The sequence below is a fragment of the Meles meles genome, chromosome 21 (genome assembly GCF_922984935.1).
Source record: "Meles meles chromosome 21, mMelMel3.1 paternal haplotype, whole genome shotgun sequence".
Lineage (NCBI taxonomy): Eukaryota > Metazoa > Chordata > Mammalia > Carnivora > Mustelidae > Meles > Meles meles.
This window is the reverse complement of record NC_060086.1, coordinates 9,303,270-9,328,428: the sequence shown is the minus strand read 5'-3', so window position 1 is coordinate 9,328,428 and position 25,159 is coordinate 9,303,270. Positions and strand designations below refer to the sequence as shown.

The window sequence follows — 25,159 nt, the reverse complement described above, 5'->3', positions numbered from 1 at the left end:
CTGCTGGTCTGGGACCACACCCTGAGAACCACTTCTCTAATATATTTAGAAGCGCAGTTCACCTGTTGCCATTCACTAGGTACCACGCCCTGTGCCAGGCAATTCACATTCCTACAGCCACGCGAAATAAATATTTACCATATTTTCTGGATAAGGAAAGGTTCAGACAGGTTCACTCACTTATTCAAGGTCACACAGCCAGGAAGGGCAGGATTGGAACCCAGGTCTTTCCGAGTTGGCTCCGCCTCCTGCGCACTGCTAATTATCTGCTCCCGGGGGGCTTGGTCTGTCTCTAGAAGTCAACCCGGCACTCCTTGCAGCCTGAGAAGGTACAGGATCAGGCTTTGAAGTCCCCCTCCCACACTGCCCTGTGTTCAGGGGACTGACTTTGCTGGGTACCAGGTTCTCTGCCCAGATAGCTCATGAAGTAGGCACAGAGAAGCCAACTTGCGGTGTGTGCTGACCGCTTCCTCCTTTGCTCGCATTCACGTTGGGAGTGGACCCTCTGACTTCCCCCGTTTGGCCCCAGTTTCCGGGACATTCACCAGGGAACAGGAGAAGGGGACACAGAGGATGAGGCAGGGCTGCTGGGTCCCGAGAGGAGAAAGGAGGGGAAAGTGCCCAATAGGTGCCCGGGGAACCTGTCGGTGCTGCCCGGAACTGTTGCCCCAACAGGTCCTGAGTAGCAAGCACCCTGTTCTCAGGGACTGTGGATGGGCTGGAGAGAAGAGCACATAGAGGACAGTGTGTGTGGCGAGGGAAAGAACGAGTCTGGGTGGGCTGTTAGGAATGAGGAGGGCTCCTCCCCGGGACTTCCTACTCCTGTCTATTTCACACCAAGCCCTCTGGACAGCCCTTATCCTCCCCTGCCTCTCCCTTGCAGTCCCCCACTTTGTGCTTCCTCCTGCTCGCCTGTGCGTCTTAAAGATCTTCTTGGGAAGGGGAGCCCAGTCAGGGACACCAAAGGGAGTGAGTCTGAACCCTGAAGCCCATGCTGAACTCACTGAGCGAGCGGACAGGCCAGGACCAAGCAGTGCAATCCCAATGAGTCAGCCTTCCCTACCCCAAACATCCACTGAGCCCCTCTGCATTCCAGGCTCTGTGCTGAGGTAAGCCCTGGGACTCAGCCCAGGGGACCGGGGGAGGGGGCAGGGACTCTGGGAAGGCCTGTCAGAGGTAGCTGGAGAAGCAGAAGCTGAGAGAAAGCCAGGCGAAGAATGTGGGGGAACAACTTTCAAAACTGAAGGATCAGCATTTGCAAAGGCCCAGGGTGGGAAGAGGAAACAAATGGAAACCAGCCAAGCGCTGGGGAAGTGACAACACAGGCAAACCTGGAGCGATGAGGTCAGGCAGGTGGGCAGGGACCACAGCCAGGAGCTGAGGTAAGAAGCTTGGATTTCATCCTAACTGCTACAAGACGCCCTGGAAAGGTCTTACATGGAGAGACGCCGCGCTCCTCCAAGTGACACCACAAAGATCTCTCTGATCCCCTAAAAAATTTCAAAACTCAGGACACCTGGGTGGATCAGTCAGTGAAGCGGCTCAGGTCACAATCTCCGGGTCATGGGATCGAGTCCCCCATCGGGCTCCCTGCTCAGCTCTGCCTACCGCTCCCCCTGCTTGTGGGCTCTCTTTCTGACAAACAAATACATTTTTTAAAAAGTCAAAACTCTGGGGCACCTGGGTGGCTCAATGGGTTAAAGCCTCTGCTTTCGGCTCAGGTCATGACCCCAGGGTCCTGGGATCGAGCCCCGCATCAGGCCCTCTGCTCAGCAGGAGGCCTGCTTCTCTTCCTCTCCCTCTCTGCCTGCCTCTCTGCCTACTTGTGATCTCTGTCTGTCAAATAAATAAATAAAATCTTAAAAAGTCAAAACTCTATCTGTATGGTAAAACAAAACAAAACAAAAATGGAGTAAAGAATCTCACACCTGTTAGAATGTCTGGCATCAAAAAGACAAGAAATAACAAGTGTTGGAGAGGATGTGGAGAAAGGAGAACCCTTGTGCGCTGTTGGTGGGAATGCAAATTGGTGCGGCCGCTGTGGAAAATGGGTGTGGAGGCTTCTCGAAAAATTAGAAATAGAACTACCATACGATCCAGCAAGCCCACTACTGGGGATATATCCGACAGGGAAACAAAAACACTAACTCAAAAAGATATCCGCCCCCCCCATGTTCACTGTAGCGTTATTTACAAGCTCATTGGTGAATGAATGAAGAAACTGTGTGTGTAGAATATTAGTCAGCCATAGAAAAAAGGAAATCCTGCTATTTGTGACCACATGGATGGACCTTGAGGGCATCATGTTAAGTGAAGTAAGTCAGAGAGGGGTGCCTGGGTGGCTCAGTGGGTTAAGCCTCTGCCTTTGGCTCAGGTCCTGATCTCAGGGTCCTGGGATCGAGCCCCACATTGGGCTCTCTGCTCAGCAGGGAGCCTGCTTCCCCAGTCCCCCCCGCCCCCGCTTCTCTGATTCCCTCTCTGCCTGCTTGTGATCTCTATCAAATAAATAAATAAATAACATCTTAAAAAATAAAAAAAGTCAGAGAAAGACAATTACCAGAAGAGCTCACCTCGATAATGAATGAATTTTTAAAAATGAAGTATATATGCCAAATATTTTTTGTAAGGATTTCACTTCTACATGGGAAAACCGGATATTATTTCCGATGATTGCATGCGAATCCACATTGTTCCAGAATAAAACGTTAGAAGAAAGAAAAAAAAGCCAGAAGACTGTTAAAACATTTGCAACTCACATCCCAGAAAGGGTTAAACACTCTTGCTATATAAAGAGCTTCTAGATATCGCTAAGAAATAATAATAAAAATAAGCATGTCTACAGCACCCAATCCATGGCAAGTCCTGTTCTAAATCTTTTCTGTGCATTAATGCATTCAATCCTCCCAACATCCCTGCATTACCTCCGTTTTGCAACTAAAGTAACTGAGGCCCAGAGGGGTTAAGCAACTTGCCCAAGGCCATAGAGCTAGTAAGTGGTAGAGCCAGGACTCAAAACCTGGTAGTCTGGCTCCAGAGGGCAGGCTCTTACGCTCTGTATTGAACTCTGTGGGCCTCTAGAGAAGACCCATAACCTAGTTGAAAACTGGCAGAGCATATAAACAATAAAGGAAAAACAGTTGGGTCTTAAACTCGGAGGTGGAGAGAGAAAGCCAGCGAGCGAAGGGTGCTATGCACCCCTGCATCCTGGGGACCAGGATTCTCAGGGCCTCCTCCGCCCCAGCCTGAGCCAGCGGCTGCCACACCTCAGCTGTGCACTCCTCCTTCAGCACAAAACACCAAGCCTGTCTTGCAAAACCTGCCTGTCTACGGCCACTCACCCCCAGGAGGCAGTGAGGGAAAGGGAACCGGGCAGAAGGCCATGTCTCAGCGATCACAGGGACACAGACCCGAGCAAGCCCCCGGTGGGGTGGGCAGACAGGTGTGGGGCAGGTGGGCTCAGCTTTGGAAACAAAGAGGACGGAGAAGGGAAGAGGCAATCTCTACCTTTGGTCCATTTCCCCCTTGGAGATCTTTTTTTAAAAGATTTTATTAATTTATTTGACTGAGAGAGATCACAAGTAGGCAGAGAGGCAGGCAGAGAGAGAGGAGGAAGCAGGCTCCCCACCCAGCAGAGGGCCCAATGCGGGCCTCGATCCCAGCACCCCAAGATCATGACCCGAGCCGAAGGCAGAGGCTTAACCCACTGAGCCACCCAGGTGCCCCCTGCCTTGGACATCTTAATAGCCTGTCTGCCCAGTACCCCAGAATGACCCAAGGAGCAGACAGGCAGCTCCCACAAAGAGGCAGACAGCATTACCAGTCCTGCAATGTACACAGTCTTTCCCTCCGGTTGATCTTGGTCTTGCCACTCCAGAGGGGGAACACAGGAACAAGTCAAAATATAGCCACAGACAGCCACAAGGACATACAGGCGCGTGTCTGTGCACACACGGCCGTGCGCACACCCTGTCTTGGGGCAGCCGAGAATAACCGAGGCCAAAGCCTCCATGCCCCGGGCCAGCCCCCAGTGGGGCTCAGAAGGGACTGACTCCCCACCCTGCCCCCCCCAGCGCTCAGATACCAGAGCACATGGGCCGAAGCGGAGGGAGCAACGTGGTTCAGGAGAAGACCCGGTGTCCAGGGCTGAGACTTTGTTTCTGGGTTCAAAGGCTTAAACCAAGAAATTTCACCTGGGTTGACTCTCTTCGTGGCAGCTCTGGGCTGTTAGGAAACAGGGTTGAGGGGAGCTGAAGGCACACTTCCTTTCGTTTATTCAGTACTGTTTTAGGCCACGGGGATAGCAGCCGCACACTGCCAATCGTAACCATTACTATCATCACGGCAGCTAACATTTCTGACTCCTTGCATTGGGCTAAGCCTCATTTCCTTCATCCTCATGACAGCCCTGCAATGCAGGCACTACTGCCCACACTCCCCATTTTACAGATGAGGAAACCAAGGCCCAGAGAGGTTAGCCGATTTACCCAAGGTTACACATCCAGAAAGTGTCCGTTCAAATCACTCCCCGTGTTCTTCACTACTACACGGCACGGCAGCCTCCCAAGTACACTGGCCAACACGTAGATAAAATTTCAGATCCTGTTAAGTACTAACCGAAGATAAAGCACGATGAGAGACAGAGGATGGCCAAGACAGCGGGTCTCTCCTGATCTCTAAGTCAGGTCATCAGGGAAAGGGTTCGGGAAGACGCGGCGACATTTGTACACAATCCACACTGGCAAGGAGCCCAGGTGCCAAGATCTGAGAGAAGGGCATGTTAGACAAAGGGGACAGTATGGATTTTTTCCCAAGAGGGGTGGAAAACTATTGGAAGGTTTCAGCGGGGGTAGGACAGTGGTAAGCATCCTTCCCCACACATCACTACCCCAGGAGATCCCTTAGGCTTCTCTCCCAGTTGGAAAGTTCCTCCCCAGGGCCCGCAACAGGCCTTCCCGCAGGGTTCTGGGCTGGATTACTAGGATGGGGAGGCAGGAGGCCACCTGCGTACACTGAGACATCTAGGAAAAGCAAGTTCTGCAGACTTCTCTTCCTGGCCCCTTCTCTCCCGCAAGTCTCCATTCCCCTGCTTGGCCAAGCCCGGACAGAACTCCATCATGTCTGGGGAGGGAAGGAGGGGAGAGAAGGTGCCAACAGCTCCCTTGGCTGCTGGCTGAACTCGCCTTCTTCCTTTCCTCCCCTCCCACTCCCAAGATGCTGAAGAAGCCAAAGAAAAATGAAGGCAGTATTCCTTCCCACAAGCCTACAGCCTCAAGCCTGGATTGGCTCCCGGGCCTGTAGCTACTTGCAAGGCTCCTTACCAGTGACCCTCCGGGCCACCCTTCACCCTACCCCACCACCCTCTCACTGAAACCTTCAGGTAGAGGAGCCTGTCTCTCTAAGGACTTGGAGGGGCTGATCTTGAATTTCACAGTGAAGCACCTTCCAGCCTTTTGGCCACCCGGAGACACAGACCCGGCACCAACGCCACTAGGCCCCACAATGGTTCCCGGCACACAGGGAGAGGTGAGGAATAACTGGTTGACTGAAAGCCCCAGAAATGAGCCACTGTGTATCAGCCCATTTTGAGGCCCCACCTGAACGCAGGCTTTGACTTCATGCTAAACCAAGACACATTCCCAGAGAAGCCATTTCATGTACTGAACACCCGCACTGTGAGGTGTATGTGTGTGTACGTGTAACGTCCGGAGTAAGCTAGACTCATCAGTTGCATCAGTGAAAGCCACATGACTTACTAAACGCGACCTTTCTGTCCCTTGGTTTTCTTCCCCCCCCCAAAAATGAAAGCTGTTGTGAGAATTATTTAGAACGAGACCTAAAAGAAGTCACAGTAGGAGCTTAGTAAGTGGTGGCTGGTACTCAAGGTTGAGGTGCGGAGGGCAGCTAATGGGCTCAGGGTAGCAGAGCTACAAGGCTGGGCAGCCTGGGGCGGTTTCCAGACTTTTGGGAGAGGCAAACCCGGATTCCCAGCAAGGGGGCCCAACTCTTCCCGAGCAGTGGAGGGTGGGGAGGGGGTCCTGGGGAGAGGAGAGCATCTGCTGACTTTTCTAGGGAATTGGGTGCTTCCAGCAATCCGTCCCCTTTGCTCCTCACTGCCCCAGCTTTGCTCACGCCCCCCACCTGCCTGCTATTCACACTAACTCCGCAAGACCCAGCAACACAGCCAGTTGCACCCTCCCTCCTCCTCCCCCTACCCCCCTTCTCCGGGGCCTCTGCCGGCATCCCTTCCACCTTCCCCGCCGCACCCCCCCCCCCCAGCTCTGAGAACACCCTAATTTGGCAGTCGTTGTGAAATATCCCTGCTTTTCCTTGGGGAGCCAGCCACCTCTGCGCCTTCGTGTGGCCGGGCAAGAGGGCAGACTAAGTCCGAGAGGGGACCTGCGCCTCCACGACCTCTCCTGTGTTGCCTCCCGCCCCCCAGCCTCCTCCAAAACGCCACGGCCTCCCGCCGGCCACCTCCCCTCCTTCTCCCCAATCCCCTGGGAGCCAGGCTGACACCCTCACTAGCAGCAGGACGCTCGGCCCTCCGGCGCCCACTCGCCGTCGCTGCCCCGCCCCCGGCCTCCCCGGCGCCCCCGCCCCCGCCGGCGACGCCTCCCGGAATCCTGGGAGTTGTAGTTTTCGGCCGCTCTCCACCGCGGTGCGGCCAGTAGGGCCTGCGAGCCTTCCGCACCAATGAGTGACCGGCTGCTGCCGCGTCTCCAGACCCACTGACCTCGCTGTTGGGGAGCCCCAGAGCGCCAGAGGGGCCGGGGCAGGGGGCTGGCTGCCGGAGCGGGCAGTTTCCAGCAGGTCTTGCCTGCTCCAGGGCCCTGGACAGGACGGTCCCTCGACCTGTGCAAAACACCTGTCTTGGTAGGATTGCCAGGGAAAGCCCGGGCTCAGGACCTGGTGGACGCCACGTATCTTCAGTAAAGGGATGCTGCTGCGACAGGTGCCGGGGTTGTTGGCCTAGCAGAGCTGCCAAAAGGCAGTCGGCCCCCTGGAAGTGGGTTTGGGCCCAAGGCCTGGACAGGGGGATCCAACCCCCCCCCAAACCCCCATTACTCCCACACATATTTGGGCCAGCCCCTGAGAAGCCCCGCCCGGCCCCTCCGAGTTCACCCCATTGCCTCTGGCTATCCACAAACACACTCTACATTTACTCAGAAATATTTGATATTTATTTCCCAACATTTTGATAACTTTTTTTTTTTTTTTTTTTTTTACAAATTGAATAAACGGAATGAAGGGGAGTAAGTGGGACCCCAGGTCTGGACTTGGGCTCCCGATGAGAGGGGACAGTATGAAAACTTCTCCTCACCCACAACTCCCGGCCGGCTGCCCTAACTTCTCCTATCAACCTTACCGAACAGTGAGGTGGGGGCTTTCTGGAGGATGTGGGGTCCCCCCCTAGAGGGGACTCCGGGCATCCTGTTTCAGGCCCTGAACTGCCTCAGGCTGGGGGCTTCCGTGGGCCCGGATGTGGCGCCGCCTCCGCCTCTCCTGCCTGCGGGCCAGCTGTCGCAGCTGTTTCCGGATGGCCCACAGCACCAGGTAGACTTCCCGCAGCATCTCAGCCTCCGGCGTCTCCAGAGCGGACCCAGACCTCATCTGGGAGGACATGGAGGTAGAGCTCACAGAGGACTATGAGAGAAAGACAGATGATGTGCACATGTCAACAGCTTGGTCTAGGGAGAAATCGCTGGTGATGAACAGCAGAGGCTTGTCTAGTGCTACCTCCTCCCATCAGGCCTAGCTCAGGCACCGCCTCCTCCAGGAGCCTTCCCAGGCTGCATTAGGTGTTCTTTGTCTCTACCCTTGGGTTTCCCTCAAAATCTGGCATGTCATACACTCTTTGTTCTGCAGACCTGTTTGTTTTCAACACTGGGATTCGAGCTCCTGAAAGACAGATACCATGTCTCACCCATCTTTGGGTCCTCACTAGGGTTGCCTGGAGACTGTGTTAAAATGAAAGGCGGGTTGGGGCACCTGGGTGGCTCGGTCTGTTAAGCCTTCAGCTGGGGTCATATCCCATGGTTCTGGGATCAAGCTCCATTTGGGGCTCCCTGCTCAGCAGGGAGTCGGTTTGTCTCTCCCCCTTTGCCCTGCACCCCGGCTTGTGCTCTCAAATAAATAAAACTTAAAAAAAAAAAAAAAAAAAAAAAAAGGACAGAATGCCCTCCTGACCTCCAACTCCAGTCCAGAGCCCTCTCCTCCCCTAAGTCTGTTCTCGCTCCTTCATTCTCCGTCCCAGTGACTGCCTCCAGCCTGCTCTGACTTGTCCCTCCCTCCCTCTTCACCGTCATTCAATCAACCAGATGGTACAATTCTACCTCTTAAATACCCTGCCTCTCCTCTTGTCCTTTTTTTTTCTTTTTTTACCTTTTAAAGATTTTATTTATCTGACAGAGATCACAGTAGGCAGAGAGGCAGGCAGAGAGGGATGGGGAAGCAGGCTCCCTGCTGAGCAGAGAACCCGATGCAGGGCTCGATCCCAGGACCCTGAGATCACGACCCGAGCCTAAGGCAGAGGCTTAACCCATTGAGCCACCCAGGCGCCCCCCCCTTGTCCTTTTCTGACCCACCCATCACAGGGTGCCAAGTGAACTTTATTATTAGTGTTGTAATACTTCATTCAAGGCCAAAATAAGTTGGCTTGGTAGCCATCCAGACACTTCCCTTTTCAAAATTACATTTCTGACTTTGAGAGACTTGGAGTCCTATGAAATTGTGAAATACTAGAGTCCTCCTATGTTTTTCACCCAATCTCCCCCGATAATAAAATCTTGCAAAACTCTAATACAGTATCACAGTCAGCATACTGACATAAACACAATCCACTGATCTTATCCATGTTTCCCCCTTTGCTTGTACTCAGTTGTGGGTGTACTAAATTCTACCCAATTCAGGTTCATGTCGTCAACTGCCACAGAACATTTTCATCAACTCAAGAATTCATCATGTTGGGGCACCTGGGTGGCTCAGTGGGTTAAGCCTCTGCCTTCGGCTCAAGTTATGATCCCAGGGCCCTGGGGTCGAGCCCCACATCAGGCTCTCTGCTGGGTGGGGAGCCTGCTTCCTCCTCTCCCTCTGCCTGCCTCTCTGCCTACTTATGATCTCTGTCTGTCAAATAATGGACGCCTGGGTGGCTCAGTGGGTTGGGCCGCTGCCTTCGGCTCAGGTCATGGTCTCGGGGTCCTGGGATCGAGTCCCGCATCTGGCTCTCTGCTCAGCAGGGAGCCTGCTTCCCTCTCTCTCTCTCTCTCTCTCTGCCTGCCTCTCTATCTACTTGTGATCTCTCTCTGTCAAATAAATAAATAAAATCTTTTAAAAAAATAATAATAAATAAATAAATCTTAAAAAAAAAAAAAAAGAATTCATCACGTTGCCCTTTTACAACCAACCTACCTGCCAACCCTTAGTCCCTGGCAACCACTTAACCATTCATCAAGTCTCCATTTCTGTAATTTTGTTATTTCAAGAGTGGTACAGAATATAAACACAATCATACAATATATAGAGAGGGGGGAGAGCAGGCTCCCTGCCGAGCAGAGAGCCCGATGCGGGACTCGATCCCAGCATCCTGAGATCATGACCCAAGCCAAAGGCAGAGGCTTAACCCACTGAGCCACCCAGGTATCCCTATATATAACCTTTGGGGATTGGTGTTTTCACTCCGCATAACTCCTGAGACTCATCTAAGTTCTTGGGCGCATCAATAATCTGTTTCTTTTTATGGCGGAGAAGTATTCCGTGGTATGGAAACAACAGTTTAACCATTCATCCACTGAAGGACATTTGGGTTGGTTTCGGCTATTACAAATAAAGCTGCTCTGAACATTCACGTGGAGATTTTGCATGAACATAAAGTTTCTTTTATCTAGGATAAATGTGAAGAGTATGACTGCTTGGCATATGACAACTGCAGGTTTACTTTTAGAAGAAACTACCAAACTGGGATGCCTGGGTGGCTCAGTTGCTTAAGTGTCTGCCTTTGACTCAGGTCATGGTGTCAGGGTCCTGAGATCCAGCCCTGTGTCGGGTTCTGTGCTCAGCAGCGAATCTGCTTCTCCCTCTCTTTCTGTGCTCTCTCTCTCTTGCTCGCTCTCAAATAAACAAATTTTTTAAATCTTAAAAAAAAAAAAAAAAAAAAAACCAGGGACGCTTGGGTGGCTCAGTCGGTTAAGCCTCTGCCTTCGGCTCAGGTCGTGATCCCAGGATCAAGTCTCGCATCGGGCTCCTTGTTCGGTGGGGAGTTTGCTTCTCTCTCTGCCTCTGCCTGCCATTCTGCCTGCTTGTGTGTGCTCCCTCTCTCTCTGACAAATACATAAACAAATAAAATCTCTAAAAAAAATTAACAATAATAATAATAATAAAATCTTCAAAAAAAAAAAAAAACCAAAGAAAAGAAACTACCAAAATGTTGCCAGGGTGGCCACACCACAACCTATGAGAGCAGGCGAGCTTTCTAAATTCAGATCTGAGAAGCTGAGATGATACACTCTTCTGCTCAAATGCCTACAAGGGCTCCCATCGCTCTCAGGGTCAAATCCAAACTCCACAGATGGTCAACCACTCTGCCTCGTACAAGCTGGCCCCTGGCCCGAGGACTGCCCAAAGCCATCCCGCTGGGCCAGCACCCCCACCCCAGCCCACCTGCTCTTCTGTCTTCACGGAACGCGCTCCGTCACCCCCTCCCCCATCCCACCCCAAGATGGGGCCAAACCTTCAGATCTCAGCTTCACCCCCTTCTTCTGCTAAGGAAGGTCTTCCTTGACTCCCCGAGGCTGAATGAGATGGGCTCCCACAGACCCCTGACCTCCCATGTCACACCCCCTAACACACTGAACCAACAATGCCCGTGACCTTGTCTGTAGCTCCGTTAGCCGGGGTAAACCTTGTTCACCCTGTATCCTCGGTTGCCCACCTCAGTGCCTGGCAGGCACACAACACCAATGTCCACCAAGCGGCTGGAGGGGGGAAGGAGTCATGGGGGATCAGGGAGGGTGGGAGGCCCGCTGGGAACCAGGGGAATATGGTGCCGACCGACCTTCCAGCCGCACATCTGCCAGCCGCTCTGCAGGGCCGAGACCATGAGCGTGGAGACGGACTTGACAGCTGTCCGGGGCAGCTGCAGCAGGGATCGGCCCCCACGTTTCTGCTCCACCTCGGCCTGATCCGCTGATTTGACCAACGTGAAGGCATCGGCTTCCTGGGGGGTCTCCTCCGTCTTGGAGACCTTAGCCTCCTCGCAAGGCTCAACCAACTTGAAAGTGTCAGTCACTTTGGGAGTCTTCTCCACCTTCACTGCATTTTTCTGGGAGTCAGAGTGTTCCAAGACAGTGGGCTTAGCTTTGTGTTTCCAGAAGAAAACCTAAGAACCAGGACAGGGAGGGGGGGGGGGCACAACGGTTGGCAGAGAGGCGATCACAGACGGGAAGGGGCCACGAGTGTCCCTACGTCCTCCCCAAATGGGTTTCTGTGACCTAGAGGCCACGGCCCAGCGCCACCCACCCCAGCAGGACACGAGGAAGGGGGACTCTCTGAAACTCACCCAGCGAGTAATCTTTCGCCAAATCCATCGGAAGAACCGCATTACCGCAGACATTTCTCCCAATACACGAGCATCAAGTAGGGGGCAGGACAAGCATGTGGTACAAAGGGTGGAGGGGAACAGGCTGCAGGCCAGTGGCCACCACCTGAGGGGTTTCTTGGGGGCTTCAGGCACAGCCGAGAAGAAAGAAATAGAGAATCCAGGAGAAAAGCTTTCACTGACAACTCATCCGAAGTCCTACCTCCCCTCCCTGAGACAGGGAGAGGAGTCAAAGTGGATGAGAACTCAGAGGAAGGCAGAGTTCTAGCCCATTGTGAGAGCCTGCCTGGCCCTGACCCCAACCCCCGAGGCCCTTCCAGGACCCACGGAGCCAATCCCTGCGCCCTCAGCCCTCCTGCCCGCAGGTGCAGGGAAGGGAAATTAACATTTGCCGAGCGCCCGGTACTCATTGGACAGCCCCGTGTGTCCCGTCATCACCCCCGCAGCCCTCCGGTAGGTATTTTACCCAAGAGGAAGCGGAGATGCAGAAAACACAAAAAAACTGCCCAAGGTCATCCATCTAGGGAGCTCTAGGGTGGAAAGTCCAACCTGGGGCGGCCTCCGGTATCCCACTGTCCACGCGGGTCCCCTTTAGTCTGGGGCCAAGCTGCTCGGAGACAGAGGCTGCTGCTTTCCCTCCTTCCCCACTAGATGGGGTCCTTCTCCCTACCTGCCTCTGCTGCCTGGGGCAGGAGCCCAGCCTAGGCTGTCAGGGAGGGGCCCCCTTCACCCACAGGGCCCGTCCTCAGCCAGAGGAGGGTGGAAGCCACGGAGGCCGGCCAGGCCTGGCGAGGGCACTATGTGCCCGGAGGAGCCTGGCCCACACCCAGCGCAGAGACAAGGGGCCCATTCAGGGCCCCCAGCCCCGCCCCCAAGCCGCTACCAGGATCCAACCCGCAGAGGGGACACACTGGGAAGGAAGCTGGAGGTGGATCCTTCACAATCACCAAAGGCCTCATTGTTTCCCTGCCCCCCCACCAGCACGTGGGCTGACGCCCCCTCTCCCGGCCTCCCCGCCTGGCCTGCCTGCCCCTTCCCAGGACCCAGGCCACTGACGCCCTTTGGGCCCTTGGCACACCACCCCCAACTCTTCTGACCACTCTGTCTAAGCCACATTCAACGCCCCCACAGTCTGGACAAGCTCTCCGAGGGAGCCCACAGCCTCAGTCCTGCCACTGCAAGACCCATCTGGACACAAGCAACAAGATGCCAACCTCCAGATTCAAGTTTCTTCGGATTTTTTAATTATAATTATTATTTTAATAACAACCTGAATCCCAAAACTTGCAGACTGTCCACACTCCCTCCCCTGGGCCGAGGAGAGGGGGTACTCTGAGGGAACAAGGTGGGGATGGGGTGTCTGCCAGGGAGACTTCAACTCCCTCAGTCCCCTACTGCCGGGGCCCCAGAACACGGACACCTCGGGAGGGAGGAGGAGGGCTCCATCTAACACCCATCCCGAAGCCCTCCCTCCTCCTCCAAGGCCTGGGGATGCCACAGCCCAATCCCTGGGCACCAGGGGGAGACTGAGGAGGGGGGGGGGCAGGTCAATTCTGAGCCTTCTACTCCCATCCCCAGGGATCAGGAGGCATTAATTAAAGCTGCATAGGAAGAGGGGGCAGGCAGGCAGCTGGCACAAGGCCTGGCAGCTGTGGGAGCCCCCAAAGGCACATTGTGAGGGAAGGGAGGCTCAGACGGAGGGCCCGTTGGGCGCAGGAGGCCCAAGCCGCGGGACTCCCGAGGAGGGCAACTGGGCCAGCTGCTCGGGGCTGGCCAGGGCACGCAGCAGCCCGTTCTCCTGCTCCAGCGCGGCATTCCGCTCGGCCAGGTCGCGGATCTGCTCCTTCAGGACCTCCACCTCCTCCCGGACCGCAAACATGAGGTGGGACTTCACCAAGTCCTGGGGGCCCGGGGACAGACAAACAGTCAGGGGTCCCAGGCTACCCCAACCCTATCCCTGCCCCACGCCTCAAGGGCCTGGGTGTGACAGATTCCCGTTCCCAAGTGATGAAGGACCACCGGAGAAGGAGCAAAGCAGGGAAGGGGGGGGAAGGGGGGGACGGAGGTTTGTGGGGTACAAGGATGCTGGACAGAGACAAGGGCAGGGCCAGGGGCCAAGGGAGAGCAGGAATTGAGGTGGACACAGGAGGGAACCCAGCTGGGAGCGCACTGAGGAGCTAGGAGTTCGTTCCTCCCTAACGAGGACAGCAGGGCTGGGGCAGCAGGACAAGAGCCGGAACCTACTGGAACCAAGATGGCTTCTCTTACCATGGCTTGTTCGATCTTGTTGTCAATGCCAACCAGGCTTCCGGAGCCGCTGGAGAGACACAGGGAGTTGAGAGGTGAGGAGGGAGAGTGGGGGCCAAGACAGGTGTCTGGACACCCCAGCCGGCTGCCTTCCAGGTGCTTCTCCGAGCAGGCTCCGGCCTCCTGCACAAACCCCATTCGCTGCAGCCTCCCGCCCACACCCCTGCCTGTACCTGTGACAGTAGAGAATCAGGGAGAGGAGGGTTTTGTCCATCCCCCGGCGGGGTGAGGGCCGCTGCCCAGGCCCCCCCAAGCCCCGGTGGGGTGGGGGTGCTGATGCCCCCCGGATGGGGGATGCTCCCCGAGGGGAGCAAGGAGAGGAGACACAGCCCCTTTTCCGGGGAGGCCCTGGAGCCATCCCCACCACTCGGGTCTCATAAGATGACACCAAGGACTTGACAGAGATGCCTGGCTGGGCCATCCCCAAGGAAAGGGGCTTTAGGCCCCCTCCAAAGGGAGAGGGCTGTATCAGAAGGACTGCCTGGGGGGCTCAAAGCCCCCCGGGGCAGAGCAGGGTCTGGCTGGTGCCAGGCAGGCAGAGAGGAGAGAGTGCCTAGGGGGTGCTTGTCTGAAAGATATACACCGCCCCCCCAGGGCAAAGCCTGGCTGCTATTGGCTCCTCGGGGACACGGGGACCCCCTCCCACCGACTCCACGGTGGGCGGGAATTCCCAGACGCGGTCAGCGCCACTGTCCCCTTCTCACCCTGGCACCAATCCCAGAGCGGAGGGAAAGGGGCAGGCTGAGGGAAGTCAGCTGGTGGGCTGGGTCAGGGGAGGGGCTCTGGGGCCAGAGGCCTGGGTCAGGGAGGGGTGTGAAGGGTGAGGGACAGCCCAGCCTGGGGACACCTACCCGAACCTCACCCCGTCCGCCCCTCTGGGCTTATACTGGCCTCCCTCAAGCTCTCAGCTCCGCTCAGCTAGGATGGCGGGCATTTCTGACATACTTGTCACCTTCCTTGGACTGTCCGCAACCCACACCCCCATCCCAGACACAAAGGCCCACATCATGGCTGACCCCTGGGACAGGGAGGGTCTTCCTTCCCCCTCCCACGGTCAGGGAGAAGAGAAATGGAAAGGTCACCAGGACAACGAAAACAGCACTGAAAGACAGGCACAGGCTATGGGTGCGGAACGTGGGTCTCGGGTCTGCGGTCTGGGGACTTGGAGGGAACAGAGGCTTGAGGAAAGGTGGGAAGATGAGGCTGGAGGTGGGACATGGGGGACTGGAGCCGGGGCTGCTGCTCCTTGGGTGCAAAGACAAGGAAGAGCAGGTCTGGCTGCAGTTTGTGAAATGGCCAGCAGAGGTCGACTCAGGCCCGGCGGAAAGGTTCCCAGGGCCAGCCTGGGGATCCCTCCAGCATGTCTTAGGCTCCCAAGACAAGGGCCTCCACGAGCCTTTCTGGCTTGTCCTACCCCCCAAGTCTCCCTCTTGTCACCACCCAGGCCTCAGGCTCCTGGATCATCCCAAGCCTCAAGACACATCCCTCTCCAGCTTCTCCCCCAGCTCTGGGGCCAGCTTACACCCAGGCCTCCCCATGCTGCAGGATCCATCCTGCCCTGAAGCCCCCAGCTTTGCCCCTCAGAGTGGGTGGTCTCAACACGCAGCACCCCCCACTCTTGTGCTCCCTTGTAGAGTCCTTTCTCCTGATTGTGGGCTCCAGCTCGCTTCCCTGTGGAGGGAATGAGCACTCCACTCAAGGTGACCCTTGGAGGCGGCCCTGGAGCCAGGAAGGGAGCAGAAGGGAGCTGGGAATTTTCCATTTCCTGTCCAAGCTCTGGGTGCAGAAGGCGCTGACAGGTGGAGGACCAGGGGGGTGACCAGGCCTGAGAGAGTGGGACAGGGTAGGGTGAGGAAAGGACACTGGGACTCCTCGGGCTGGGAGGCGGGGAGGTGGAACGGGACAAATTTAAAAATGGAGGCTGAGCCAGCCAGCTGGAAAGCCAGGGCAGTTTTTGAAGCTATTTCCATCTGAGACACCTGGGTGGAGACTGGGCGACCACGGGACCCACCCCCCACCACACACACACACACACACACAGAGAAGGGGAAGATTCACAGGAACAGGAACACTGGCCTTGCTTGGCGGACACTCAGGTAGAGATGCCAAGTGAGTTGTTTGTATTTGCCAGAAATAAAGGAATAATACAACGATAAACATTTGTTGGCTGATAGATGACTATCTCCCATTTGTCTAGCGCTGGGGAGTTTTTGACAGCACTTTCCACTGTCACATTCTAACGTGAACACTTCAAGGGACCAGGACTCTGGCTGGCAACCGAAACCCTCCCTTGGAGAGCCTCCCCCGCCTCATAGTAAGTAAGCAGGACTGTGCAGGGATTCCCGGGCAAAGTCAGGACCCTGAAGCTTGGAGCTGGCCGGGTGGGATCAGCCCCAAAGACGACAAGCCCAAAAGAAGACTGTGTGCATGAGCAGAAAACATCCCCTCCTTCAAGACGCTTGTCGCCACCTTCTGGGGAAACATCGTGACTTTAAGTGTCCAAGACAATGACTTCCAATGTGAGTGGGGTTGGGCCTGCTTGATATGCACAGCGTAGGACTCTGGCCGGCAGGACTCTTGGGTCCTGGGACAAGGACAGTCCTAGAGGCTGGTCTTCCTTTTTGAAGGTCAAACGAAACAGCCTTAAAATGCGACGAAGAACAGGACACCTGGGAGAGGTGGAAAGGTTCTGATCATGGGGACAAGGGCCAGCCCCACTCCCTAGCTATGCTCGAAGGAGCCTGCAGAGAATGGGCCGGAGGCCAACCTAGTGGCATCCGGCTGCCCTCACTGTACTACTCTCTCCCGGATCTCTGGTGCCTTGGGGTGGGGCCGGGCCAGAGTGTGTGTGTGTTGGGGGGGGGCTTGGCTTCTTGCCCAGCTTAGGAGAGCTGTCCCTGCCCCTGTCCTGGAGAGAAAAGGCACCCTGGAGATGACTGCCTCCTCTTCTCTTGGGACACAGGCAACCCAGGAGGAAAATGGAGAATCCGGCTTCGGGGTCAGACCTAGGCTCTGAAGGCAGTCCTAGCACTTATAGCTTGGTGACCTTGGGTAAGTTTCTAAAATCTTCTTCCTGAGTTTTTGCTCCTTCATCTGGGAAGTGGGGATCATGGGGCTGCTTCAGTGACATAAAATGTAGCAACCCACCCCAAAGAGGCAGTGGATAAATGTACTTTTCCTTTCCCAAGTCCTTGGAATTCATTCCCTATATAATGCCTAGACCCCCCTCCTGGCCATCTACCCCCCCCCCATCTACTCATCTATCCACTTATTCAAGTACATTCCAACTGCCAGGCCCTGCTGGGGACACAAAGGTTCTTGCCACCCAGGAGCATGTGAGTATTTACCATTCACCAGGCACCCTCTGTCCTCCCATCCCCAGATTCTGAGATTGGCAGGCATCCCCAATTTCCCATCTGGGATCCAGGCACTCAACTGCCCAGTCCACTTTCCCTCTTGAAAGGGAGATTCCATGCCACTCAGACCCTGTTCTCCTGCCAGCTCTGGGCACACCAGAGAGATGAGGTGGGGGCTACGTGCCTCATTCCAGGGGACCAAGGGGGTGGCCCAACGCAGTCCTACCTCCTGGCCCAGCAGGGTGGGGCAAAAGAGGGGCTGGGCTAGACCTGAGCCCCAGAGGCTCGGAGTGGAGCAGGATAAAGTGGAGGCTGGGTGCCTGACCGGTCAGACTGGGGTGTGGGGAGGGGGTGGGACAGAGGGAGGGAGGAAAGGAGGGAGGGAGGGAGGGAGGGGATGAGCCAAAAGAATAGAGCTGAGAAGGCTCCTGGAGGCCGAGCCCTCTAAGGAGAAACAGGGAGGTTGGGCTCTGAAATCAACAGGGGTGGGGAGGGATAGGGAGCCCTCCTGCCAGGGAACCTCCCAAGTGGGAGGGAGTGAGGGTGGGTGGGAAGCACTGAGAATAGCAAACGGGGGGGGGGGGGGGGGGGGGGGGCCCACAGGTGACTTGTCTGGCCCTGGCCAACCTCACACCTCATACATTCCTGCGAGCTGGGAGCCCAGAAATGGCACTGCCCTGCCCCACTGTGTCCCTCATTCTCCACCAGCCACCACCAGGCCCTCGCCTTCCAACCCACTGCCCCCCCCCCCCCCCCCCCCCCCCCGCCTCCCCGCAAGGCCACAAGCCCCTTCCTAGGGCAAGACTTAGTCCCTCTTTCCAGGGCGGAGGGGGTGGCTGGGGGGGGGACGCCTCCTGCACAGGCAGGCAGGCAGGCAGGCAAGGCTCCCTTCTGCAATAGGTGCCCCCATCACCCACAAAACTCAGGGCTAAGCCCCACCCCCTAGTTCCTTCCACACAGGAAGTCCCTCCCCCAAGTCTCAAACAGGAAGTCCCACTCCTCCCTCCAAAATAAAAGTGGTGACTCCCCAGCCCTTCTATCAGTCCACAGCCAGAAGGGAGCAGCCCGCCTATCTGACTCGCAATTTCGTTCCTCCCTTTTCAGCTTGCTGACATTCCTATGTTGAAACCTGGCCCTCCAGAAACAGGAAGTTCTGCCCACCGTGCCTCGGAACTGAACGGACATTCTCCCCTGAAGAGCAAACCCCAGCAGATCCTGCTGTGCTGGGGCTCCCGTGCGTCCCCCAACCATCCTCGCCCAGCTCCGGCTTGGCCGCAGGGAGGGCTCGGCCCTCCTGGTGTCCCTAGCACAGGGAACAGAACCTCAGGGACGCGCTTTCTTAGTACTAGAGGTCCTCGGATCCTGAAGTAATAATGCACGTGGTCCCTAAGCATGTCACTCTGAAGGCAGGAGTTCTGGTCCCCTCAACAGTAGGGAGAGGGAGGCACCAACCGGAAGGAGACCCACTCCCTATTCTCCTCTCCAGCACATCTGCCAGTAAATTCTTAGAGTTGACCAAATGATTGCTACATCTGCAAGAGTTCTGGAATTTGACAACAATGACTCCCTTCAAACTCTAAAAAAAGCCCATGATTTGACAATCCTAAGCCAGGGAGTCCCACCCAGCTCTCTCCACAGAGAGGGAGTGGGTCCCAGATCAACTCTGCCCAGTGGCTGTCCCCAGGCCAGGTTTCTCTGTGGAAGAGGTCCTCTCCAAATTTTAACTTGGGGGAAGGACACCCACCAGGCAGTTTCATGCGGCTATCCCAGAGGTTGGGTAGGGACCCAGAGCCCACCTACCTATCATCATCGCTGTCCAGGTGGCCACTGATGGCCAGCATGGAACGGGCCAGGCTGAGACTCTGGGCTGCCGCTGCTCCAAAGGGGTCTGGAGACTTGCGAACCAGACTGGCATCAGAGAACAAGTAGAGGGCTGGGGAGCCGGGGCGGGAGTCGAGCGGGGGCACCTGAAGACAGAGAGGTAGGAACGATCACGTCAAGGGCTGGAAAGAAACCAGCCATCTTACAATCTGCCTAGCAGTCCACCTCCCCAACTCTCTCCACATACCTCCGCTCTCTTCCGAGAACCCAGAGTCCTGCCCCAAAGGCCTTCTCTCCCCCAGGTCCGGTAGAGGCACCAAGCAGGTATCAGAGCCAAGGGCAACAGTGCCCATCCTGAGGACTGGGTGAGCAGCTTCCAGAAAGCGGCCCATGCGGAATCAGAGTACCAGAGAGGGGCTCTGGTCTGCACCCAGTACCCTTCCACCAGCTGACCTAGGACCCCCCCCTCCTCAGTCAGAGGCTAGTCAGAGGGTGTCTGCCTCTGTCACCTGACTTAATAAAGCGACTCAAATGTCACTTCCTCAGAGAGCCATTTCCCCATCATCCGACTAGTGAATTCCATTGAACTGTTCTATTTTTTCTTTTCTTTTTTTTTTTTTTTTTAAAGAGCACAGAATAGTATCTGAAATTAAAGTATTTCTGCCTCCCTGCTGCTGGAAGGTAAGCTCCAGAGAACAGAGTTTATGGTTTGTACAACAGCTATTTGTAGAATGAATGAATCCTCAGAAACTTGTCCTCCCCCACCCCTCCCACCCCACTCTATCCATTCTAGCCTCTTCTCTCAAACTTCTCGGACTCAGGTGAAGTTCTGCTCCTGCGCTGGGCCCTGGGGCAGGGAGAGAGCAGTTGGGTGGCGGAGATGGGGGGGGGGGAGGCGGAGGCTGGGCATGGACCCACACAGCCCAACAGGCGCTGGGGGTGGCTGCAAAGGGCGGGGGCCACAGGAACAAGCCGCCTCTGTGAGGCCCCAGGAGGTCCGGGCTTCTCGGAAAAGCCAAGAACAGAGAGTCCAGAGTGGTTAGAAGGACAGAGCAGAGGAAGGGGGCCCAGGTGGTGTCCCCCCTCCCCCCACCTCCTCCCAGCCTCTCCCTTGAGAGAGGAGACATAGGGGAGTGTGGAAGGTGGCCAGACTCGGGGCCAGGAAACAGCCACACAGATGCGTGCACACAGGGAGGGATCAGGATGTGGGGAAAGGAAAGGGGTCTGGAGTGCTGAGGAGAGAGGGAGGTCTGCAGGCCCAAGAAAAGCTCAGGCAGGGCTTAAGGACATAGAGTGGGGCAAATGGGGGCTTGCGTTGAATAGTCTGGGGACAGACACCAGTAAAGGAAGGAGCATCTTCTCCTCTGGGGTAGGAACGGAATGAAAGCTCCAGGAAAGTAGGGGGCGCAGCATGAGAGATGTGAGCTTGAGGCCAGGAGGGGGTGGGGGGAGCCGGTCCTGACCGGTCCTGACAGGGCCCAGACATCCAGTCCCAGGTTATTTTTATACTGTGGTTTGTGCCCAAGGCCAGGAAGGGGGAAAAGTTCTCATCCTCACACTCCCTGCCTCTCCTCCTGAAGTCCAAGGTGTTATTTTCTCCTTCAGGACAGACGCATCCATCCCCCACATCCCTGGCTGCCCACGCCCACCCCAGGGACCCAGGCATCCTGCCCCCCAGCCCAGACTTGTTCCTCTTTTGGAGACAGGAAGCAGAAAGAGCAGAGGATTTAACTCTTTCTCCATTGCTTCCTGCCTCTCTCCCACTCCCTGGTGGCCACCCCCCAGTTATCAATGGTGGAGAGGCCTAGATGCAGGGACCAGAGACAGACAACCGGGGTGGAAAGGCCAAACCACCAAGTCCCCAAGCCACCCAATTCCTCAGGTCCTTGGAGACATCTGACTTGGGACAAAGCCGCAGATGGGGCTGGGATGGGCGATTAATGAGGAGAGACACCCCCATTTTTGGAACGGCGCCGCCAGGGAGGCTCAGTGGAATGCCCCCCCCCTCCCCGCCGTTGACCCCTTCCCGCCAACCCAGGCGGCAGGTCTCCCAGAGACCCAAGCACCCAGCCCCACCTGGGACCTCCACCCTCAATGCCAGAAGCCAGAGGGATTTGTGAAACCAAGACAGAAGGTGAGGGCCGAAGTGAGGAGGCCACGTCTCTATGATGGGGGGACAGCACTGGGCTACGTGGAAATGGTGCCAAAGGTAACAAATTAAAGGCCAAAGAGAAAGAAAGAAATGGCAGAATGTAGGGGCAGGGGGAGCCTGAGAAAGAAAAGAAGGCTGTGTGAAGGGTAGGATGGGTTTCCCAGGGAGAGGGCAGGAAAAGGGGGGCTACCAGACCTGACAGACAGGTGTGAGTCAAGTGGGGCGAGGGGGGTATGGAGGTGGAGGCAGGAAGGCCCAGGCTGGAGGTCAGGCCCAGCACCCCCCCCTCAACCCCGCCCTCAGGTGTCTCCCCCAAGCCCGGAACCCAGCTCTTACCTGCCCCATCGCCTCTGGAGCAGCCAACTCCATTCTCAGCCGCAGGGCGCCATCCTTTGATCGGGACAGTGGAGGGGTCCCCGACGCCGCCGAGCCCCCAGCCTCCGCTTCCACCCTCAGGGACGGCAGGGGCGTGGCAGCCCTGGACGTGCCAGCGCTGTCCCCAGTCCTGGGCTCTGGGGGGCGCTGCTGGGGCGGGGAGGCTGACAGGGGGGATGTCTCCACCATGGCCTTGCCAGGCGCTGCCAGCTGGCCCAGCCCCCCGGTGAAGGAACGGGCTTGAGGTCCAGGGGAGGAGGGGGGCGGACGGAGCCAGGAGGTGGGGCCCTGGGACAGGCCCGGCTGCGGGGTCGGGGCACCAAGGCCCAGGCTGGCCAGCTCCAACCTGGAATCCAGAGACCTGCCCCCAGTGCCTCCCGAGGCCCCTCGAACTCCCTCCAAGAGCCGGCTGAAGCCGGGGGTCTCCAGGTCTCGCTCGTAAACATCCACACACGTCCAACGGCCTCGGCGATAAGGCTCTCCCAGGCCGTGGGGCAGCTTTACCACCCGGAAACGGGAGGCGGGGGCCCCAGGCGGTGGGGAGCCGTTCCGGGGGGTGCTCTTGCCCCCTGGCTCGGGGTTGGGCTCCCCGTTAGGCAGACGGGGTGGGGGGCCGGTGGGGGCCGGCAGGGCAGGGGGCTCGGAAGCCCCTGGGCTCCCTGGGCCCTCATAGTCCGTGGTGACGCTGGTGATTTGGAAACTACTCTTCTTCCTGCCCCCACTCATGGTCCCTGGGGCTCAGGATTCGGCCAAGGTGGGCGGGGGGGTGCAGCTGGGGCTCCTCGAAAGGGCTCAGGCACCCCTGGAACAGGGGGGCCACATGGCGGGGGCATCAGGGCCCCTGGGGACATCTGAGTCCGACATGGCAGGAGGGCCTTGCAGGAACTAGGGGTGCCTGGTTGGTGAAGGGAGCACAAGGCAGGGGAGGCGGCGGGAGGTGGGGGCAGGGGCAGGTTTTTCCTGCCGCTGGTGCTGCCCAACTCCAGAGCTGAGTTTGCAAACTGGAAAAAGAGAGAGAGAGAGAGAGAGAGAGAGAGAGTGTGTGTGTGTGTGTGTCTGTGTGTGTGTGAGAAAGCAGTGGGCAGGTCACCTCCGGGGCTTCCTCTCTGGGGAGCAGGATGGGGGAGGAAGGGGAAACCACCAGAGACCCAGAGACAAAGAGACAGGCAGAGACGGAAGAGACCCGGAGACCCCAGCGCTCCCAGAGAGTAGGAAGGGGCGGCCCAGACCCGAAGTTGGGCATTTGTCTGGCATTCAGACTCACAGGACCCAGTCGCCCCACGGCAGGGGGGCTCCAGGGCCTTGGCTGAACAGGGGTGAAGCTGCTGCTCAGCCTGGCCCCGCCGCCCACAGGCCTCTGCTGGGTGTCCAGACCCCCGCACCCCAGCTCCCCCATCCCTGGGGCAGGCCCTGCCCCGCTGCCCCGGCGCCCCGCCCAACCCAGAGCCCTACCTCTTGGCTTCAGCCACCGAGCTGGGCCGGGGGTCCCGGCCGCCTAAGACGTCAGGCTGTCCGTCCCCTGGGGCCTCTTGGCCCCAGCAGCGTGGGGGGCGCAGCGGGCGATCAGAGGCTGTTCGGTTCTCTTCGGGGGCCGCACTTCGCCCCGGAAGGCATCTCCGTAAAAAGTTTGCTCTCCGGAAAAGACGGCACCCCCGCTCCTCGGTGGAGCCCGGCGCGGCCTCTGAAGCCCCGAGGGTCTCGGGACAGGTGCGGAAGAGGCGGCTCTGCCCCCCCGGATCCTCCAGGTGGAGCCGCCTGGGTGGCTGGGGCGAGTGGGTCTCCCAGATCTCCCCCGCGTGGCTCGGCTGGGTCTCCCTCCGCTCCTCAGCGCCTCTCGCTTCGGTCTCTCCGCCTTTCTCTCTCCGGGCTGTTGACAACCCCCACACCAGGAAGTCCTGCCTCCTCGGGCCTGCTGACTGCTCCTCTCCTCCTCCTTCCCCTCTTCCTCCCCTTCCTCCGCCCTCCCTGCCTCCTGGGGCTCCGGGCCAGCTGGCCTGGGGCCAGAGCTGCCGCCGCCGCTGCTGGTGCAGTTGCGGCTGCCGCTCCCGCGGCCCCCGAACGGGCTTAACCCCACACCTGCTGGGCCCCAGCTCCGCGCTTCCTCGGAGGGAGGGGCCGTGGAGGGCGGAGTGAAAGGGGAGGAGTTTGCGGAGGCCCGGGATTCCCTTACTTGTAGGCACTTGCTGCCATTGGCCCACCGAGACGGAGGAGAGCGGGAAGGAGCTTACCAAGCGGGGGGCTCCGCTGGGCTCCCCGCCACCCCATAAGCACCCCGTACACGTTGCGGTGCTGCTCCGCCGTAATTGTCGTATCTTCAGCGGTTTCCCCAGTAACTCTGTGGGGAAGGTACCGTTACTCTTTCCTGTTCTTATTTTAAAAGGTGGATCATGGTGATAGTTTGCAAACAGGCCCCCAAGTAGAGAGAGAAAGTACGATGCGCTCCCGGGTCCCCGTCGTGCAGTTTCAGCCATGATCAACTCACAACCAGCCTGGGTTCCTCTCTCCTCCCAGTACCTTTGGGTGTGCTGTGTTGGAGAGTTTGAGCCACGTCCCAGGCATCGTTTTGTTCGCCTTCTTAGAGGTGGATATCGAGACCAGGAAGGTTCAGAAAGGCTGTCCGTGGTACAGCTGGAATATTCTACACACTCAGGTGAACCTACAGCTGGAATATTCTACACACTCAGGTGAACCCTTGTCTAGCCCCCATGTAGAGAGACAAAGAGCGCTGCTCAGAAACGTGCTGACTTGCACTTTCTCTCCAGCCCTGGTCACATACACGGAGAGAGGACGGGTGCACACAGTCCCCCGCACAGATGCACGCCAGGACAAGCCTGGCTGGCCCCCAAGCGTCCCACCTCTCCCATCCCACCCCTCCTTTGCTCTTAGAGGACCTGCACACATACATGAAGGGCCCACTGTGTGCTTGGCATGAAAAAATAAACCTCCAACGTCCATTTTTCTCCTTTTTGGCACCCTCAACCTGCCATCTGAGCAAAAGCAGGGTCTAAAGGCCACATCTGCCCTCACTCCTAGCTTCAGAAAGAAATGGATTCTAATTAATTTTGGTCAAATGGAACTATTCCTGAGGACACTGAAAATTCCTCACATTCGTCTGCTTTATATAGTGATCTCACAGATTCTCCAAACAGTCCAGGGCAGGGATGGGGTCGGTTTTGAACTCCAGTGTTTCTGCCGAGGAAACAGAGGCTCAACGGCATTCGGTTATTTATTTGCCCGAGGCCTCAGAGCTAGTGTTTGACGGCACTGAGGCTAGGACTGGGCTGACACATCCCTCCTTCTTCAGCTTGAGCTCATGGAAAAAAATTTTTAAAGATTTTATTTATTTGGGGCGCCTGGGTGGCTCAGTGGGTTAAAGCCTCTGCATTCGGCTCAGGTCATGATCCCAGGGTCCTGGGATTGAGCCCTGCGTCGGGCTCTCTGCTCAGCAGGGAGCCTGCTTCCCCTCCTCTCTCTCTGCCTGCCTCTCTGCCTACTCTGTCAAATAAATAAATAAAATCTTTAAAAAAAAAAGATTTTATTTATTTGACAGCGAGC

At 57.0% G+C, this 25,159-nt stretch overlaps 2 protein-coding genes across 3 annotated transcripts; both read right to left on the bottom strand.

Annotated features, from left to right (window-relative positions):
• Positions 1-7,199: 7,199 nt before the first annotated feature.
• C21H7orf61 (chromosome 21 C7orf61 homolog) lies at positions 7,200-12,696 on the bottom strand. Its single transcript, XM_045992773.1, has 3 exons — positions 11,555-12,696; positions 11,051-11,374; positions 7,200-7,644 (listed from the first exon to the last, which is right to left on the bottom strand). The coding sequence occupies exons 1-3, from the start codon at positions 11,606-11,608 to the stop codon at positions 7,411-7,413; spliced, it is 612 nt and encodes a 203-aa protein (XP_045848729.1). The 5' UTR covers positions 11,609-12,696; the 3' UTR covers positions 7,200-7,410.
• A 118-nt stretch (positions 12,697-12,814) lies between these two features.
• Positions 12,815-23,676, bottom strand: TSC22D4 (TSC22 domain family member 4). 2 transcript variants are annotated; one of them, XM_045992770.1, is made up of 5 exons: positions 23,057-23,676; positions 21,566-22,605; positions 19,057-19,223; positions 13,862-13,907; positions 12,815-13,493 (listed from the first exon to the last, which is right to left on the bottom strand). In XM_045992770.1, exons 2-5 carry the CDS (start codon positions 22,328-22,330, stop codon positions 13,284-13,286), a joined length of 1,188 nt encoding a protein of 395 aa, XP_045848726.1. In that variant the 5' UTR covers positions 22,331-22,605; positions 23,057-23,676; the 3' UTR covers positions 12,815-13,283. The 2 variants fall into 2 exon arrangements, with proteins under 2 accessions (XP_045848726.1, XP_045848725.1); XM_045992769.1 differs by having other exon boundaries at positions 13,862-13,910; positions 23,057-23,675.
• Between the last annotated feature and the right edge of the window lie 1,483 nt (positions 23,677-25,159).

Excerpts from the sequence above, each read along its gene's own strand:
- C21H7orf61 (XM_045992773.1), bottom strand. The coding sequence starts at position 11,608 with ATGTCTGCGGTAATGCGGTTCTTCCGATGGATTTGGCGAAAGATTACT. Across the intron at positions 11,375-11,554 it reads GGCGAAAGATTACTCGCTGG|GTTTTCTTCTGGAAACACAA; the intron begins GTGAGTTTCAGA and ends CCTGGTTCTTAG. Across the intron at positions 7,645-11,050 it reads GGCAGATGTGCGGCTGGAAG|TCCTCTGTGAGCTCTACCTC; the intron begins GTCGGTCGGCAC and ends TTTCTCTCATAG.
- TSC22D4 (XM_045992769.1), bottom strand. The coding sequence starts at position 22,330 with ATGAGTGGGGGCAGGAAGAAGAGTAGTTTCCAAATCACCAGCGTCACC. Across the intron at positions 13,911-19,056 it reads CTGGACAGCGATGATGATAG|CGGCTCCGGAAGCCTGGTTG; the intron begins GTAGGTGGGCTC and ends GTGTCTCTCCAG. Across the intron at positions 13,494-13,861 it reads ACAAGATCGAACAAGCCATG|GACTTGGTGAAGTCCCACCT; the intron begins GTAAGAGAAGCC and ends CCGGGCCCCCAG.